This window comes from Geospiza fortis, unplaced genomic scaffold, assembly GCF_000277835.1.
Source record: "Geospiza fortis unplaced genomic scaffold, GeoFor_1.0 scaffold40, whole genome shotgun sequence".
In the NCBI taxonomy this organism is placed as follows: Eukaryota; Metazoa; Chordata; class Aves; order Passeriformes; family Thraupidae; genus Geospiza; species Geospiza fortis.
The window spans coordinates 3,450,299-3,466,332 of NW_005054297.1; the positions used below are offsets into that span (position 1 = coordinate 3,450,299).

The following is a 16,034-nucleotide window of genomic DNA, read 5'->3' on the forward strand; positions in this document are numbered from 1 at the left end:
CTAAAGCAGACCTAAATAGGAAATGACTGAGCTTAAATGCAATTAAAAATTTTGACTTTAACATACAACTCTAAGAAATCAGTATACTAGCCGCCTGAGTTGGCAAGAATGGCAGATTGTGGGAGGAAGTCTGCTGAACTAAAACAGACTGAGAGATATGAAGTCAAATTTTTTGTGTATTTTTGTGTGAGTGAATGAAAATGTCATTAAATGAATGAAAACTCCAAAATTTTCTATAAGCAATACATAACTGAAGGACCATATTCAAATAAATATTTGCAGAACAGAACAAAACTGGCAGGTCACCTTCAGTGCTCAAAGCAAAGTTTGTTCTTTTCTCTTGACATGCATTTTTTTAATACTATACAGCATTCTGAAAACTAAATAAATCAGTAATTGGTTTTCAATAGCATACAGCAAATAAAATATATCGGAAAAATGGATCACAGTCTTCTTAAACAAGATGATTGTGAATGGCTGTTACTAAAAAAGTTGAAAAATTATGTAGTGCTGTCACAATAGCTGAGCATTTGTCTTTCACCTCTCTGGGTTGTATCAACATATTAGTATTAAATGTGTGTTCAAATAAATGCAGTTTGAAAGTACTGATAGGCTACAATGTTTATTTTAGAAATTCTGCCTTAAATTTTTCAAGTAAGTGTAAAATGTGCTTTCCTTTGCAGGTCACCAGTCCTTTATGGCTCCATCCTGCAGTGTCTTGCACTGCCCTACTGCATGCACCTGTAGCAACAACATCGTGGACTGTCGTGGGAAAGGCCTTACTGAGATCCCAACAAACCTTCCAGAAACCATCACTGAAATGTGTGTAATCTGACTTATTTTCTATTAACTTACATAAAACATTTTTTCCTATGTATTAGTTTTTGTTATTTGTATACATTAATGCATTATATAGGGGAGGAATTTTGATATACATCTTCAACCTCAGATATAAAAATGAATATGCAGTTGTATGAAAGCACTTAAGAGCTTTATGCTATCTTATGAGTTATTTTTGTTTGTGCTACTCATATTTCATGAGTAAACTGCATTCTGCATTGGTTTAAAAAGAGTTTGGGAATCCTTGCTCTTCCAGAAGTGAATGGCTTTTCACTGCAGTCTCTAATGCCTGTTGCCTTCAGGGTCTCTTTCTGTGCTGGTTTTGGCTGAGATAGGATCAGTTTTCTTCATAGTAGCTGGTACAAAGCCATGTTTAGCATTTAAAAATAGTGTTGATAAAACAGATACTTTTGGTGCTGCTGAGCAGTGCTTACACAGAACCAAGGCCTTTCTGCTCCTCACCCAACTCCACCAGAGGAGGCTGGAAAGCATGATGAGTTGGGAGGGGACCCAGCTGACCCCAGATGACCCAAGAGATATCCTATGCCATGTGGCATCATGCTCAGCATATAAGCTGGGGGAAGAACAAGAATGGTGAGAGGTTCAGAGTGATGGCATTTGTCTTCCCAAGTCACTGTTACATGAGACAGAGCCCTGCTGTCCTGGAGATGGCTGAACACCTGTCTGCCCTTGGGAAGTGGCAAATGAATCCTGTGCTTTGCTTTTTTCACATGCAGCTTTTGCTTTACCTGTTGAACTACCTTTGTCTTAGCCCATGAGTTTTTGCAGTTTTAACCTAATGATTCTCTCCGCTGTCCTTTTGTGGCTGGGCTGAGTGGGCAGCTTTGTGAGGCTTAGTCACCAGCTGGGGTTAAACTGTGCCACTCACCTTCAGTCACTTTATTCATCAGACTTCCTACTAGAGAGGAATATCTTTGCATGGAAGATCAGCAATCCACACCACCAATGATAAGTTTTCTGCTTAAAGCAGTATCCTCAGAGAGTAATCTGAGAAGGCAAGAGTAATATGTAGTCATTGTGTTAAGACCTCATGCCTTTGTAAGGAAGAGCATGAACGCTGGTAGTGTCCCGTGGCATGTCCTATACCAAAAGTACTGCCATGTCCTGACTGCAGAGCAGAGTCATAGCAAAGGTGCTGAGGGGACCATAGTCTCCAAAAGCAACGTGGCTGAGAGGTGGTGGGGGCACAGCTGGTAAGTTACTGCTACATTACTGCTACAGTTACTGCTACTGTGCAGGTGAGCAGCAAAAGCAAAAGGTGAGCTTTCTGACATCTGGACAGGGCACAGCAACATGAACACCTTTTCTGGGATTGGCAGGGGCAGGGTTTTGGAAGGGAAGCTGGGAGCTCCCTTCAGGGAAATAGTGGAAAAGTAGCTGTGATGACAACCTGGTAAGTGAGGTCTGACTAGAGGTAAATGAGTTGGAGAAAATATTCAGAATAAAAAAGCTTTTGAGAATTTTGATGATACAAGATGAATGTTTAAAACAAGGGCTCCGCAATGAAATTTTAATTGGCTTGTTGATACCTGACCTGTGGTTTTGAACATTACAGGGTTGGAACTACTTTGGTTTCTTCTTAGGCTGTGAATAATAGCCACATCTGTCAGTTCATTATTACTGTTGTTAATACTGACCTGGCTGACCCTACATGATCCAATACAGTCATTCAGCTGTATAATATAAACACTTCTACCTTTCACCACTCTCAGAAAAACCCCTCTGCTTGCAAATAGAGTTACTCTTTCATAAAATCTATTCACAGTGGCCAGGAACACTACACAGAACTGGTTTTTGGGTTTTTTGTTTTTGGTTTGTTTTTGTTTTTGTTTTTAATTTAATGAGCTGTATACAATGTTTTTACTTGCATAAGTGCATCTATGTGCATAGAGGAAAAATATTGCAGGAAGGAAGGAAGGAAGGAAGGAAGGAAGGAAGGAAGGAAGGAAGGAAGGAAGGAAGGAAGGAAGGAAATGCTCTGAAATTGAGGGATAAACTGAGTGGAAGAATTAAAGGATCATGCATTTGCTGAGAACCATGGGATTGTTTCTGCTTCCTGTCAGTATGCTGAAGAGGAGTTAAAGTTTTGACAAATATATTTTGCTGGTTATATGCAGAAAGCTCTATGCTATACTTATCGCTTTAGTGGGAAGAAGACAGTTAGTGATGGTTGTCTTATGATTCTCATGGATGGGAGGTGTATTTAACTTCATAGCATAAAAAACAAAGAGAGGGAGAAGAGGTTAGAAAATGAGTGGTTTTACCAATAAAGAGGTGAGGGAAGTCTGAGTCTGCATCAAACCAGCATTTCACCCTGGCCAATGGCCCACATCAGTTGTCCCTAAAGAATATTTTGGAAACAGAAATTTAAAACTTCAAAAATAAAATACCAGTAGGACAAATATTTTCTTTGCTCCCAATATGTGTTTTGGTTGCTCCGAAACTTGAAAATTTGCAAAACTTTCAGAGAAAAAAGTGTTTTAAGTATCCAATCTGCTTTAAATCCTACTATGTTTACATCTTCATGTTAAGAGAATAAATTTGGTGGAGGAAGTTGTGCTCAAACTCTTCCAGTTTAAAATACAGTTTTTAAAAGTTTCATAATGTTTCTTTGTCTTTGTAGAGGGAAGGAAAATGCAGCCACATACATAATTTGCCCTGTCACCTTCTGTTTTCCATGCCATCTTCATTTGTCTCTTATCTGAACTAAAGTTCCAACTTCATTCAATCTTTTTAGATGCCAAAACCTTCCATGTCTTAATTAGTCTCCTCTTATTTCTTGGAATTGTTTTGTAACTTGTTTTTTATCTTCAATGATCAGAGTTGAATACAATATTCCAAATGACAGTGAAACATCAGGTTTTTAAATACAGAATTTTAGTTTTCTTTCATTTTCTTTTTGCAGCCTAATAATCCTTTGTGTCATTTAATTGTCTGTACATGTTGCATCATGTATTAACTTGAACTAGCCCTGTAGAGTCCTAGGCCTTCTTTTTTTTAGCTGTTATGATTTTGTCAGGAACAAGAAGTTGGTACATATAATCCTATTATCACATCCACAGACATTTCTAACATTGAATCAGGTTGTATGTCACGTTTTCATTTTAAAGCTGCTCTGTGAAAGACTTCAGTCCTTTCTGCTTTTAACTAAATTTAACTTGCAGGAAGATTGTGATGTTCCAGTATTGTTATCATACAATAATGTTTTAAACCTTCGTTTTTTAAAGGAGTCCTCTGCAACTGTTGCTTATAGCAACCCCTTGAGATTGGATTGAAAATAATGATTGTATCCCACAAAATAATCTGGTTTTTTACTCATTTCCTAGGCGATAATGTTGTCAGTATGCCAAGATGGTCGCTGACAGTAAACACTTGAAGAGATGAGCCCGAGCTGTCACAGCAGCAGGCGGAACCCTGGGAGCTGCTGAGCAGAGGCAGAGGGTGCAGTGAGCTCTGTGCTTCCCATTGCTCCCAGTTCCCACACACGTGCCTTCACTGCCTCAGTCACTGCTTTGAGCACACGCTTTGGCAGGAGCTCCCCAGTTCTCAGTGAGAGAAATGTGCTGGCTCCCTGTTGTTTTCTGAAGGATGTACGGGCTTTAACAGCCAAATTATTATTTATTCACTCATCTTGATAACGCTACCAGATTCCTGTGCATGTGCACACTGCAAGAAAATTAGCTTTATACTTCTAATTTGCCTGCACCAAACATTGTCCAATCTTTTCAGTACTTTTCCTTTTTTGCCAATCTTTTTTCTGCATTTTCATCTGAACATTTCCTGCTTTATTGATAGAGACATTAGAAAAATCCACAATACTTTCAAATTCCCTTACTCTGACTATGTTTCTCTGCCCTCTGTCCCCTATTTATGAGCTGTCATATTGTGCTTCAGCCAGCTTCATGGTACACAAACACCTCTGGTGCTTACATCTTTCCATCCTTTGGTCTTTTCTTTACTGTACCTCATATAAATAACGTTTTCCTGTGAAGCTGACATTAAACTTTATTGTCAATCCTCCTTTATAAAGGTGTTTAAAATATGAAAACTTATTTTTGTGAGATTTTGTTTTTCTACCCATTTCTGCCTCTTGTTCTCACATGGAGAGCAGATTATTTTTAATAAGAATATAATCCATATTTACTTTTAAAAGATCTATAATTCCTTTTTTTTCTTCTTGAGGTTCTTCTGAAGTTTGTCTTCAACACAAGCTCATGGTTTTGTGACATTTTGCCAAGTTCTCTGTCCATTTCTGCTGTTCTTTCTCTCTGTGGAAACCTTGACTTCAGTCAACACCTGAGTACCCTAGGAAACACTGATTTCTTAGCTTTGTTTGAAAAAAATGTCTGATCTGTTTCTGCACAAGAATACTTTGAATTCATTATATTGTCAGTTTGTTTGGAACAATGTTTTATAAAACCAGGCAGTACTAATAATGTTCTTATTCTCTACCCTTTTGATAAATATAAGGAAGTCGCAGGTTTTAAGTGTATATTCCATGCTGACAATTGTATACTTTTTTTATCCCCCTAGGGGTTTGATAAATTAACTTGTATCTAAATAGTGTGTTAAAAAAAAAAGAACCCTTTAAATGGAATATTGAATTCCTTAAGTATTATACATCAGCAGTTTCCATTGAGTAAAATTTTGTATGTTGAAGCTCTGAGTTAGCTCTCTATGGAAAAGTATAAGAAAAGGCTGTCTGTTTAGTCTAATACTGATGTGCTTTACATTGCCTTGATAGCTCTTCTGTCGTGGAAAGCTGTTTTAAGACATTAGGAACTGTCTTCTCAGGCTGATGGCTACTGCCTCTGCAGCAGAGCTGGCAAGGAGAGCCTGTGCTTGCGCTGCACTGGAGCCTGTCTGTCTCTGAGTTTGGTGTGATAGCCTAAACCTAAACTGAGAATAGTCAGCACTGGAAGCCAAAGTGGTTGGGGAATGAGCAGGCGTTCTGTGACAGTGGGAGCAGGAGGAGGCAGAGCCAGTTGCCAAAATGCTGTTTCATTGCAGTGTAGTTGGATTTGCTAGTGACTGTCAGGGTGTTGCTGAGCTGATTTTGTCATACTGTCTGTCTGACATCTCATTTGGTACAGAAGTCAGCTGCAAGCAGCAATTCCCGCGGCACGGAGGCAGTCGGCAGGCAGTGCGTTGTCTGCCAAGTGCCTCTCGGGAAGATGCCTTCAGAAACAGGACTGCTCATCTCCAAGTAGCTGCCAGTGAAAATGGAAGGAGAATAAAACCTGTGGTGTCCTCTATTTTTCCCTTCTGTTTGATAAAGCTTGGAGCAAAATTAAGTATTCAGCATCTCAGTAAATGTAATTCTTAGTCTGTATTGACTTCCTACAATTGTATCTGTACCAGTTACACCCTTCCTCCAAAATTAATCCCCACTTTATTATCTAAATAAACTCACACACAGCCAAATAAGAATACCTAAACTTTTCTTTTCATGATTTATCCAATCAATGTGATCATATTTGAGAAAGAAATAGTTCATATTCCATGTGTATTAAAAAAAAAAAAGCACTAAAACTCCTCCAGTTTTAGAGCACCTATCCATTTCTATGAATTCTACAGAAAGCACAAAAATTAAAAGATATACCTTTGCCTCTGGTTCAAATGAATAGATTTCATACCATGGGTAACCTGCAGGAGGCATTTTGGGAACTTAAAGAAATTTCCCATAGACCTGTTGTTTTAATGTCTGTTATGTGACATTGTGAGGCAAAATATAGTGCCCATAAATAATATGAAAACTCTTCCAACCTTTGTTATTCAGTATGTCTTAGTTCAGCCTTTTTTTCATCAACTTGAGCAAAGCATGATACATTATTCATTAATTAATCTCAAACATCATAATTTGAGTTGATTTCAATTTTTTGTTAGAACCTCTCTCCTTTTACAGAAATTTTTAGGAGATGCCCTTTCATTGGCACGTTCAATCTTTTACACTTAACCAACTTAAGTGGCCTCACACACCTAGTGCTTTCCTCCTTTATCATGCAGTTCATGTATTAAAGGCATTAAATGTCATTAGGGTTCAAAACTATTACTTTAATTGGTGCTAGAAATTATAGCCTTTCTAATGGCAATAGAATTTATCAGCCTCTATGCTGGCATTCCTTCCACATTTTAGTTTTTCATCACTGTTAATCTCTTTTGGCTTGGTTTAATTTCAGAAGGATTCACCTTCTGAAAATTCTTTGAGAATGATCAGCAGAAATAATTCTGGTTCCCCTTGAACAGAGACTCTTTTTTTTTTTGCCACATGCTCAAACAGACTGTGAGAAACCCTACAAAAATAGCAACCCAGCAGCAATTCTATTAATTGCACTGTACCTTATTCCAGAGTGCTGTGACAGGCTCTTATTTCAAAAGAGGCCAAAAAGCCATTAATGAGCTAGACCTACCTTCATGAAAATGCTGCTCTTACATTCTTCTGATTTTCTTTTCTCTTCCATGGCTTGAACCTGTCAAAGTGCTTCTAAAACTTCTTTTCTTACTGTAATATTATGGGTAAGTGCAAATAAATAGAACTGCAATAAGTGTTACTAAGGGATGGCAGAGGGGGAAGCAGGGGAAGGAGTACCTCTACTGATGACAATAAATTTGTACAAATGATGACTATTTAAGGAAAAAGAGCACAGAAATAAATTGATTGTTCCTTCACTTTTTTATATTAAAAAAAATCATTAGCCAAAGAAAGAGCTTAATTAAATTCTTTTTCTTTTTCAGAAGGATAGCAGTCACTGTGGAGGAGGGAGTTTTGTTGGAGGGAGGGATGACAGGAGGATGGCACTGTTAAATAAGGAACAGTTTTATAGATAATTCTAGTCTTTGTAACAGGCAGAAAAGACCCTAAACCACATAATATGTGAAATGAAAAAAAACCAAAACCAAAAACAAACATGTAGAAGTCAGGGATTTTAACAGTTCACCTTTACAATTCAATGTACTGAAAGGCCCCTGACTTTTTATTACTATGGCCTTCAGGATAAAGGTTTTGTTTCATGTGAGTGGAGCTTTATAATGTTTGGATACCAAAAGTAGAAACTGTACAGTTGTTTCATAACAACTTTATTTGCATTTTCCATGAGTTTCCTAATTTTTTTCCTCAGTCTTGTCTTATCTTACCATCCTGATTTCTGGCTATTTTTCTTAATGCTTTCATCTTCCAATCTCATTCTTTCTTATATACTTCCTTATATACTTTGTTTTCATAAGTGTTGGTTAATGATTGTGGGTTATGCCAAGCACTCAACTACATCTTTGTGAGCTGTGTTTGAAATTAGGCAGGATTAAAAGTTCCTGAGATTGCTTCTCACAGTAACACTCAGACTATATTAAAGGAGAAGGGAGAAAAAAGGAAGTGAAAGAAGAGAAAGAAGAAAAAGAAGAGGAAAAGAGGGGAAAGGAAATTAAATCTGGCGGAACTGATTTTGACAGATGGACTTAACCAAGATAAAGTGATCTGATCACACTGCAGACACTGGGGAAGTGCTTTGCATACATGAGGAGTTTCATTTGAGTACTGGGACCTCGGTGTCTGTATCCTTCCCAGTGACTCTTGGCATGTGTACAGTTTCACCATTTCTTTTGTCTTTTAATATTAATCCATAGGTAAAAGTCCAAGGTACAGCCTTAGATAAGTAGCAATTGAACAGAGAAACTCTTGTATCAAGATGCAAAGATGTAAGAATGACCCTTTACAGAGAAAAGTCACCTGGAGATGGTTTAGGCACATTTCTTTAAAATGTCTTTATTGAAGACATTTTAAAGAAACTCATGGCAGGAAAGCTCTGAAATATCAGTGATAAGGCAGCTTTCTCTATTTTTAAGAGCGCAAAGCATGATTTGTCTGTCTATGCAGCAGGACAGAAATGAGAGCAAACCCTGCATCATTGCAGCTTGGAAAGAAATGAGGAATGCTGAGGAGAGGATTCAAGAAGTTACAAGGCATTAAATTGATTATTGGTTTTCTGAGTTAGGTTTGTGTTTTTAAATCAAAACATCCATCTTCTTAGGACTTGGAATTTCAGTTCATACATGTGGTTTACCTCTTAAACAGTTAAGCCATCAGCCAGAATCCTGCATATATGAAAGCAGTGCCATTCTCCAGAATCTAGCACATCCAGCAAGGAAAGGTTTCTCCAAGTTGTTTGTATATATGCATATGTTAATATAGTCACTGGTCTTTACAATATATTGCTTTTTAGTAGTTTGCAAGAGTTCTCTATAACTGTGTCTTCTGTTTTTGAGAAAATATATATTAACCTTCTGATGATAATTATTCTTATGGCTCTTTCTTCACCTTTTCTGTTTTATCAAGATCTTTTCTTAATTGCTGTCATAACAAATGCTGACAGCTGTGCCACACACCAAGGATATTGTTTATCTTAGATTTTATTTTCACACATAGCTCTTCACCTGCATGCGTCAAGTGAAAAGATGATATCTACTTATGGATGAAAAGTTAAAGTAATTGCTATAGCATTCATTTGCTTATGAATTGTGATGCATACTTTGGTCAGTAGGAAGCCAGAAAACTGTCAGGTTTTGAATTTTCAGAAAGTGCTGGATTAAAATAAAGTGTGTTGAAAGACACATAAGTAACTAAATGCCCCTTAATAAATTCATGTGGTCTGGCTAATACTTTCTCAGCTCTTATTCTAACACTCCAAACTTTTGTGCAACTGTATATAGTTGTCCTGATATTAAAATTAATTTTTCTTATATATGTTTCTCTTCAACTTCATGTGTCCTTTTCCTCAAACCTTTTCTTATTATCTTCCCTAGCCAAAAGTTTCTATGACCAATGTTTTCAAGATCAGTCCTGGCTAATGCATTGGACCAGATAATCAGATTTACACCAGTGGACTGTAGAGGCATAGTGAATTTTCAGTGAAATCTAGAGCTTTATCCTTCTGTTTTGACTAAAATTTAATGCATTTTTATGTCCAAAAGCTTTTATCAAATAATAATAGTACATAATCTTCAGATGCAATATTGTTAGTTATAATGTATTGCTTACATGCTCATTCATGAGAATTCCTAAGAGGAGGCTTTACATATGGAGGAGGATCAAAAATGTTCTTAATGAAATCTGCTGCAAAATAGCTGACATGAAAATAAAATTTTAGTATCAATATGCACTGTGACTGTATTTAAAAAAAGTCCCTTGCCCTGCTTAGTTGGCTAAATATTTCAAATAAGGCCATAAATATTGAAAATCTTTGCATTAAAATAAGCATAATACTATATTATAATTTTACTAGAAAGTTTTTATCATTTGTTACTCTCTGACCTCTGTCTAGGCTCTTCATGTGTGTGTCAATGATACAGTTCTCTTGCTGTGCTTTACAGTTCTCTTTCTGTGGTCTTGGGAGGGTCATTATTTCTTAGTTAAAGCAGTGTTTATGCCCAGTGCAATAGAAAACAATTGGTTTGTGTGCTTAATCAAAAATTTAGAAATTTGCTAAAATTTAAACATCTTGTATATGATGTATGCATATATAAACACAGAATAATTACATGTAAATAATGAAAAATGAATAATCCACAATGCAGTGTATTGAATAAATGTGAAACAAATTAAAATGTGCTAAAGAAATCTGTTGAGGTATTAATTTCTTCACCTTAATATATTTAATTTACCAATGCAGATTTCACCAAATTACCTGTAACTTTTTTTTGGTATCCCACCTTAATATTTCTTGGGCAAAACCTAAACCATATTCCATTTTACTGCTTCAAAAATAGATGATTTTGCTATTTGATAGCTAATCCTGTCTGCTTAACACACACAAGAGAAATGATTTGTCACGCTCTTACTCAAATATCTTCCTAATCTGAAAATTACTGTAAATCATGTGGCTTTATGCTTATTGGGAAACAAAAAAACCAGCTTTTTCATTTGAGTTGTCAGATGGTTTTGTATGTATAACATCTAATCTGTTCCTTATTCCTGTGTGCTCTGCTGCCATTGTTCGCATCTTTGGCTTTCTTCATACCCTTGTGTCCTATCTTGAAAACTAATTAAATTCAGACAACAGGATAATTTCAGTGTCAAGAGAACATAGAGACACAGAACAAAGCAACCAGACAAAAAATGTATGAAAGCAGTGCTGTTCTCCAGGACCTAGCAGTAGGTACTGGCCAGGCTCAGCACCATTCCACCTCTTGGGGTTTTGTGTAATTTTTTCGTGGGTGTTAAGTAAAAGAGGCACCTTGACAGACCTCTCTGATGCTGCCAAGGGAAAGAAATAACTCAAGCATGGAATAAATTAATATTTTATACAGCATGAAGGGAAGCTGGAGAAGGCCCATGTCACTTTTCCAGAGAAACCCCCGTAGATCTCTGACAGCTGTGCCACACTCCAAAGGTGTTGTTAACCTTAGCTTTTATTTTCACATATGGCTCTTCACTTCTGATTACTTTTCCTCAGCAATTATGTGAGCGAAGTAATTTGAAAAGAAACTATGGATACTGACTTTCCAGTATTTTGTGTTTTGTCGTCATTCAAATGTTTCTTTATCAGTTACATTTTTAAATACATAGTAATTAAGCAACCACATAATCTCAGTGAAAACCTTTTTTAAGTTTTGTGGCAAATTTGTAGTGTAAGACCACGTATCATTTAGCAGGTAGTGAGGACTCCTGTCACCCTGCTGGTCTCACACAATGGGGGATTTTCAAGGTTCTGTTTCTGCTCTTTTAGAACAGGTAGACAGGTCCCTGCTTATGATGAGCCAAGAGTGTAGCAGGATTGTATCTATTTTTTTGTGAATTTAAAACACCTGTCTGAACAGCTTGACTAGGCTTGGTAGTATAAGATAAGAACTCTCATCAAAAATGGTCTAATTAGAGAGACTAACTTGGCTCTGGGTAACTCAGGCTAATTGCACTGGAGCCACACTGACAGAAGCCAAAGTACTGAGCAAATAATTATTTAACAAGTGGTGTATTTTGCTACAACCTGAACCTGTAACAGTGGAGGAATATCAAGCCCATCATCATTAGTGATGCTCTAGAGTTCAGAGCATGAGATGGCCCCTTCTGTAATGAAATGCAGGTTTGTGACTTCCTTTTGAGTAAATGAGATGAATTGTTTAATAGCTTTAGAATTGCAATTGGTGTTACTTTCTCAATGCAATGCAGACTAAGGAGTTATCTGTCGTTTAAAATCAATCCCCTGAGGAAATATTTGATAGAACAATTAGACTGGATGTTAACAGTTTGGCAAGCTTTAGGGCAACATTGACAGTGATTCTTTATATACAAATATTTAGGAAACTGTCAAACAGATTTATTAATAGACTTAGAGCCTGAAAGTAAGAAAAAGAAGTAATGTAGTCATTCAAAATACGTCTTTTGTTTTCTTAGATGTGGATGATATCACAGAGTTCAACAGAGTTCTTCTGCTACTAAGGCTAGAAGTGACATTTAGTGGATTTAAGCACTCTAGAGGTGCAGTTATGGAGAGAAAAAAAGGTGCTTTGTTTTATAGCCTCAAGGATTCCTCTAGCAAGGGAAATCATTACTGTTTCCTTATTTTAAAAACAAACAAAACTCAAAATCTGGCAGATGTTGCATGTGATGAGAGATGTGTTGGCTGTGTATTGCAGTTCTTCAGATTCAGGAGCTGTACTCAATCCCATCACTGAAATCTATTTTTTGGTTTTTTTGACAGCTGTTTTTGCCATTTACTTTAAAAGCAGATGGGGAAAATGCAAAGAAGAGCTGTCAATTTTATTACCATGTATAATCAGCATCTGTGCAATACATCAGACTCATTTCACAGCTTACACTTTTTCTCTGTAGTAAAATTCTTTTGGGATTTCTTGACAACTTTCTTGAAAGACTTCTTGTAAATTAGGAGATATTGGAATTAAAAGTATAGATTAATTAACTGCTAAAGCCACTATTCTGTCATCCAAATTTACTGAGTGTTTAATTATGAAATATATGTCTAATTTGCTCCTCCATATTCAAATTCACGTTTTCTTAAGCAAGATTTTTTTTTAATTTTATTTTAGTATTATGCAATGCTTTTTATACATCTCTGATCCCTTTACATGCATTTAGGTGCAGCACATCTCTGTGTATACTTTTTTACCATTCTCTGCTGAGAGGGCTTAGTATCTTATACCCCATATGGATGATTTAAAGTAAAAACGATTCTGTAGAGAACAGGGTGTTCTCCATTCTCAGTCTGCCCTCTTCCCTGGTGCAGCAGTTGTTCACAGAAATGGCTTTTTATAGTGGGGAAAGAGGCTAGTTTAGAAGTGTCAGTATAAATAAGCACGTTGTCTGTCTCTGGAAGTGCGGAAGCAGTAATCAGTAATGGTGTGCTGCAGGCTCATAGCACAGAACAGCATCCTCCTGGAAAGTGTCAAGTGATTTACATGTCACAGGGCTCTCTGGGGACCGTGTGGGAAGAATCTGTCTACTGGCTGGGGACCTACTTTGATTTGATTTGATTAGGTTGGAAGTCACAACTGCAGAAGCACCTTTGTTTCTCAGAATAGTAAGTGGTTGTACATTACAGTGTCTGCAGTGATAAGCAGAGGGGAAACATTTCCAAAGAGAAATGTTCACAGTACATTTCCTAGATAGGAGTGATTAGGGAATGGTCTTCAAAAAAGGTTTCAACTAGTTTGGCAGCATTAAAAGACAGTAAAACACTTATGTATCAATGCAGGACTTCTTTGAAGTGAAACACTAAAAGGAGATGGAGACTTCATATTAAAAGCATTAATTAACATTTATGTGATGGTGGGCAGGGTACTTCTTTTTACATGGGGCAATGCAAGCTTTGATGAAGAGTGTACTTAACCATCTTCCTCCATTATCTTATCTTATTAAATATGCTACTAAAATTGACTGTGACTTTTGAAAAAGAAACCACCAAGGCACTGTTTATGATACAAAGATGTTCATTCATAAGAAAAAAATGACTTCTGGAATGAGTTTGAAAGCAGTTGTTGTGAACAAAATTTAATACAAATTTCATGGAAAAATACTGACTCAAGTTTTTGTTTAGTTCTTTGGTGATATAATTCCACTCTGGCCAAGTCATTTGCAAGCACTTCATGGCTGACTTTTTCAGTAATAGATAACTACAACTCATCCTATTCCAGAATTAAAAATATTTCATTTAATATAGGGCATTAATATAAAGAAGTTTTTAATTACTATGGGTTTTATCAGTAGAATGCAAATTTTCTTTAGATATTAGTCTATCTGTACTTTGTGGCTCAGGAATATATCTAATTAGATTTTCTCTGTAATAGTGGATACAAATTTACACTCTGAAATTCAACTGATTATTTAAAGATAAAGCAGAAAATTAGAGGATAACAAAGCTTGAAAATGTGGATTTGATTTACTTTCTTTACAGACAAAGTGGAATATAAAAGATTTTTATTCTTTATTTATATAATCTTATTCTTCCTGTCTTATGTTAATCTCATTTTCTAAAATGTGATTTGTTTCAGTGCCTACACTTTGGCTTAAGTTAAGAAAATACATACTTAGATGATCCTACTAAAACAAATCCTTTATCCAGAAGAACTTGTAAATATATATCCCAGCACTGTGCATTCTGTCTGCTACAATGTAAATATCTCACTAAAAGGAAATGTTATGTAAAGTTGATATAAAGTTCATTTTCATATCCACCAGTGAATTGGGGCTAGAACTGCTGGGAAGATAGCTCTCAGAAATATGCTGTAGCAAGACTTCTTCAGTTTTTGGCCGTGTAATTTGTAGCCAAATTGGACAGCAGTAAATGAAATCTTCTATTTCACCTTCTCATGTAATCTTCTATTTCACCTTCTCATGACCTACATGGATCCTGTAAAGTACTTCAGTTTATGGAATTAATGTGTATTTTAAAGTAAGAGAATAAACTGGAAAATACATTGTGTCCTAATTTATTTAATGCTAGACCTCAAGCTGCACGCCTTATCCTACCTAGTTAAGATCATTATATGTTTAAAGAGATGTGAATGTAGACTGGAGCCCCTCCAGCACTAGGTTACGAATCTCTACATTTTGGACTAATAAACAGCTTTTATAAAGGAGGCTTGTGATAGCCTCATGTGGGAGCATTGCTACTGCAATATCTCTTTCCCATATACCCAGAAGCATTTTTCCCTCCCTGGCAATCCAGGACCTCTTTTGTATTATGGCCTAATCCTTCCCTGTCCTTTTCCCCATCTCTCCTTTCCAGTCCTCTGCATTGCCTTATGTGTTTCCCTGTGCCAGATACATCTTTGGCTTTTTTCAGAGCTCCACATCTGATCAGTGTCAGGTTAGGCTGTCCCTGGTGGTTAGGCAGGTGGTTGCTGCCAAACAGAGTGTGTAACAAGAGTGGATGGATGGCAACCATGCTCTTCATGGCCAGGTTAGTTTGGTTTCTCAACTCCTTCCAGTTACTAAAATGAGGAAGTTTTGTTATCTGGAGGGTTTACCTCTCCCCGATTTAGCCACCTGAATGAAAAAACTATCTTAGCTGATAACCACACCTAATCTCTATTTGCGGTGAAAACTGAGCTAAAATTTTAATGTAAGGACAGAAAATACTTGGGTGTGGCCTAACTTGGTGTTGGCCTTAAGTTCAGCAAGTTTTTGCTTATTCAGGTGTTAGCCTTCTGCATCTAGCCAGGTGTATAGGAGAGAAGTGACCTTGCTCCTTTGTATCCTGGTCAGCGCTCCCAGTCTGATGCAAAATGTGTTTCATGGGTCCAAAAGGCTCATTCAAGGCAAAAAGTATGAATGAGCATGGTGCTTGTGGAAAAAGTTGTCTGTCTTGTTCCATGAGATTCCCTTCAGTGCTTAAAATACACCTGAAATCTACAGCAAGGTGACAACATTTTCTTAAAAAGGACCAAAACAGTTGTGATGAAGTGAGATTTTCTTCATCCAGATTTTCATGGAGCTTTTGGGTTTTGTCCTTGACTTCATCATAAACCATTCAACAACAAATTCTGTTAAGTTAAAGCATTATCAGAGTACAGAGATTTTAAGTATTAAATATATAAATATCTCTATCTGAAAGAAACTTCATGAAGGCAGGAAAAAAAAGCTTCAGTTCAACTATATCATGATCTCTTGAGAAACTTTACAAAAAACAATTTCTGATAGAATATTTTCTTGGAAAAGCTTACTC

The 16,034-nt window shown here is 36.6% G+C and overlaps 1 protein-coding gene across 1 annotated transcript in view; it reads left to right on the forward strand.

Annotated features, from left to right (window-relative positions):
* Nucleotides 1-16,034, forward strand: part of SLIT2 (slit guidance ligand 2) — a 278,830-nt gene that overhangs the window by 187,246 nt on the left and 75,550 nt on the right. Inside the window, exon 11 of the mRNA XM_031055462.1 lies at nucleotides 684-822. Within this exon, the coding sequence (XP_030911322.1) occupies nucleotides 684-822 (139 nt within the window). The remainder of the gene's footprint in view (nucleotides 1-683; nucleotides 823-16,034) is intronic.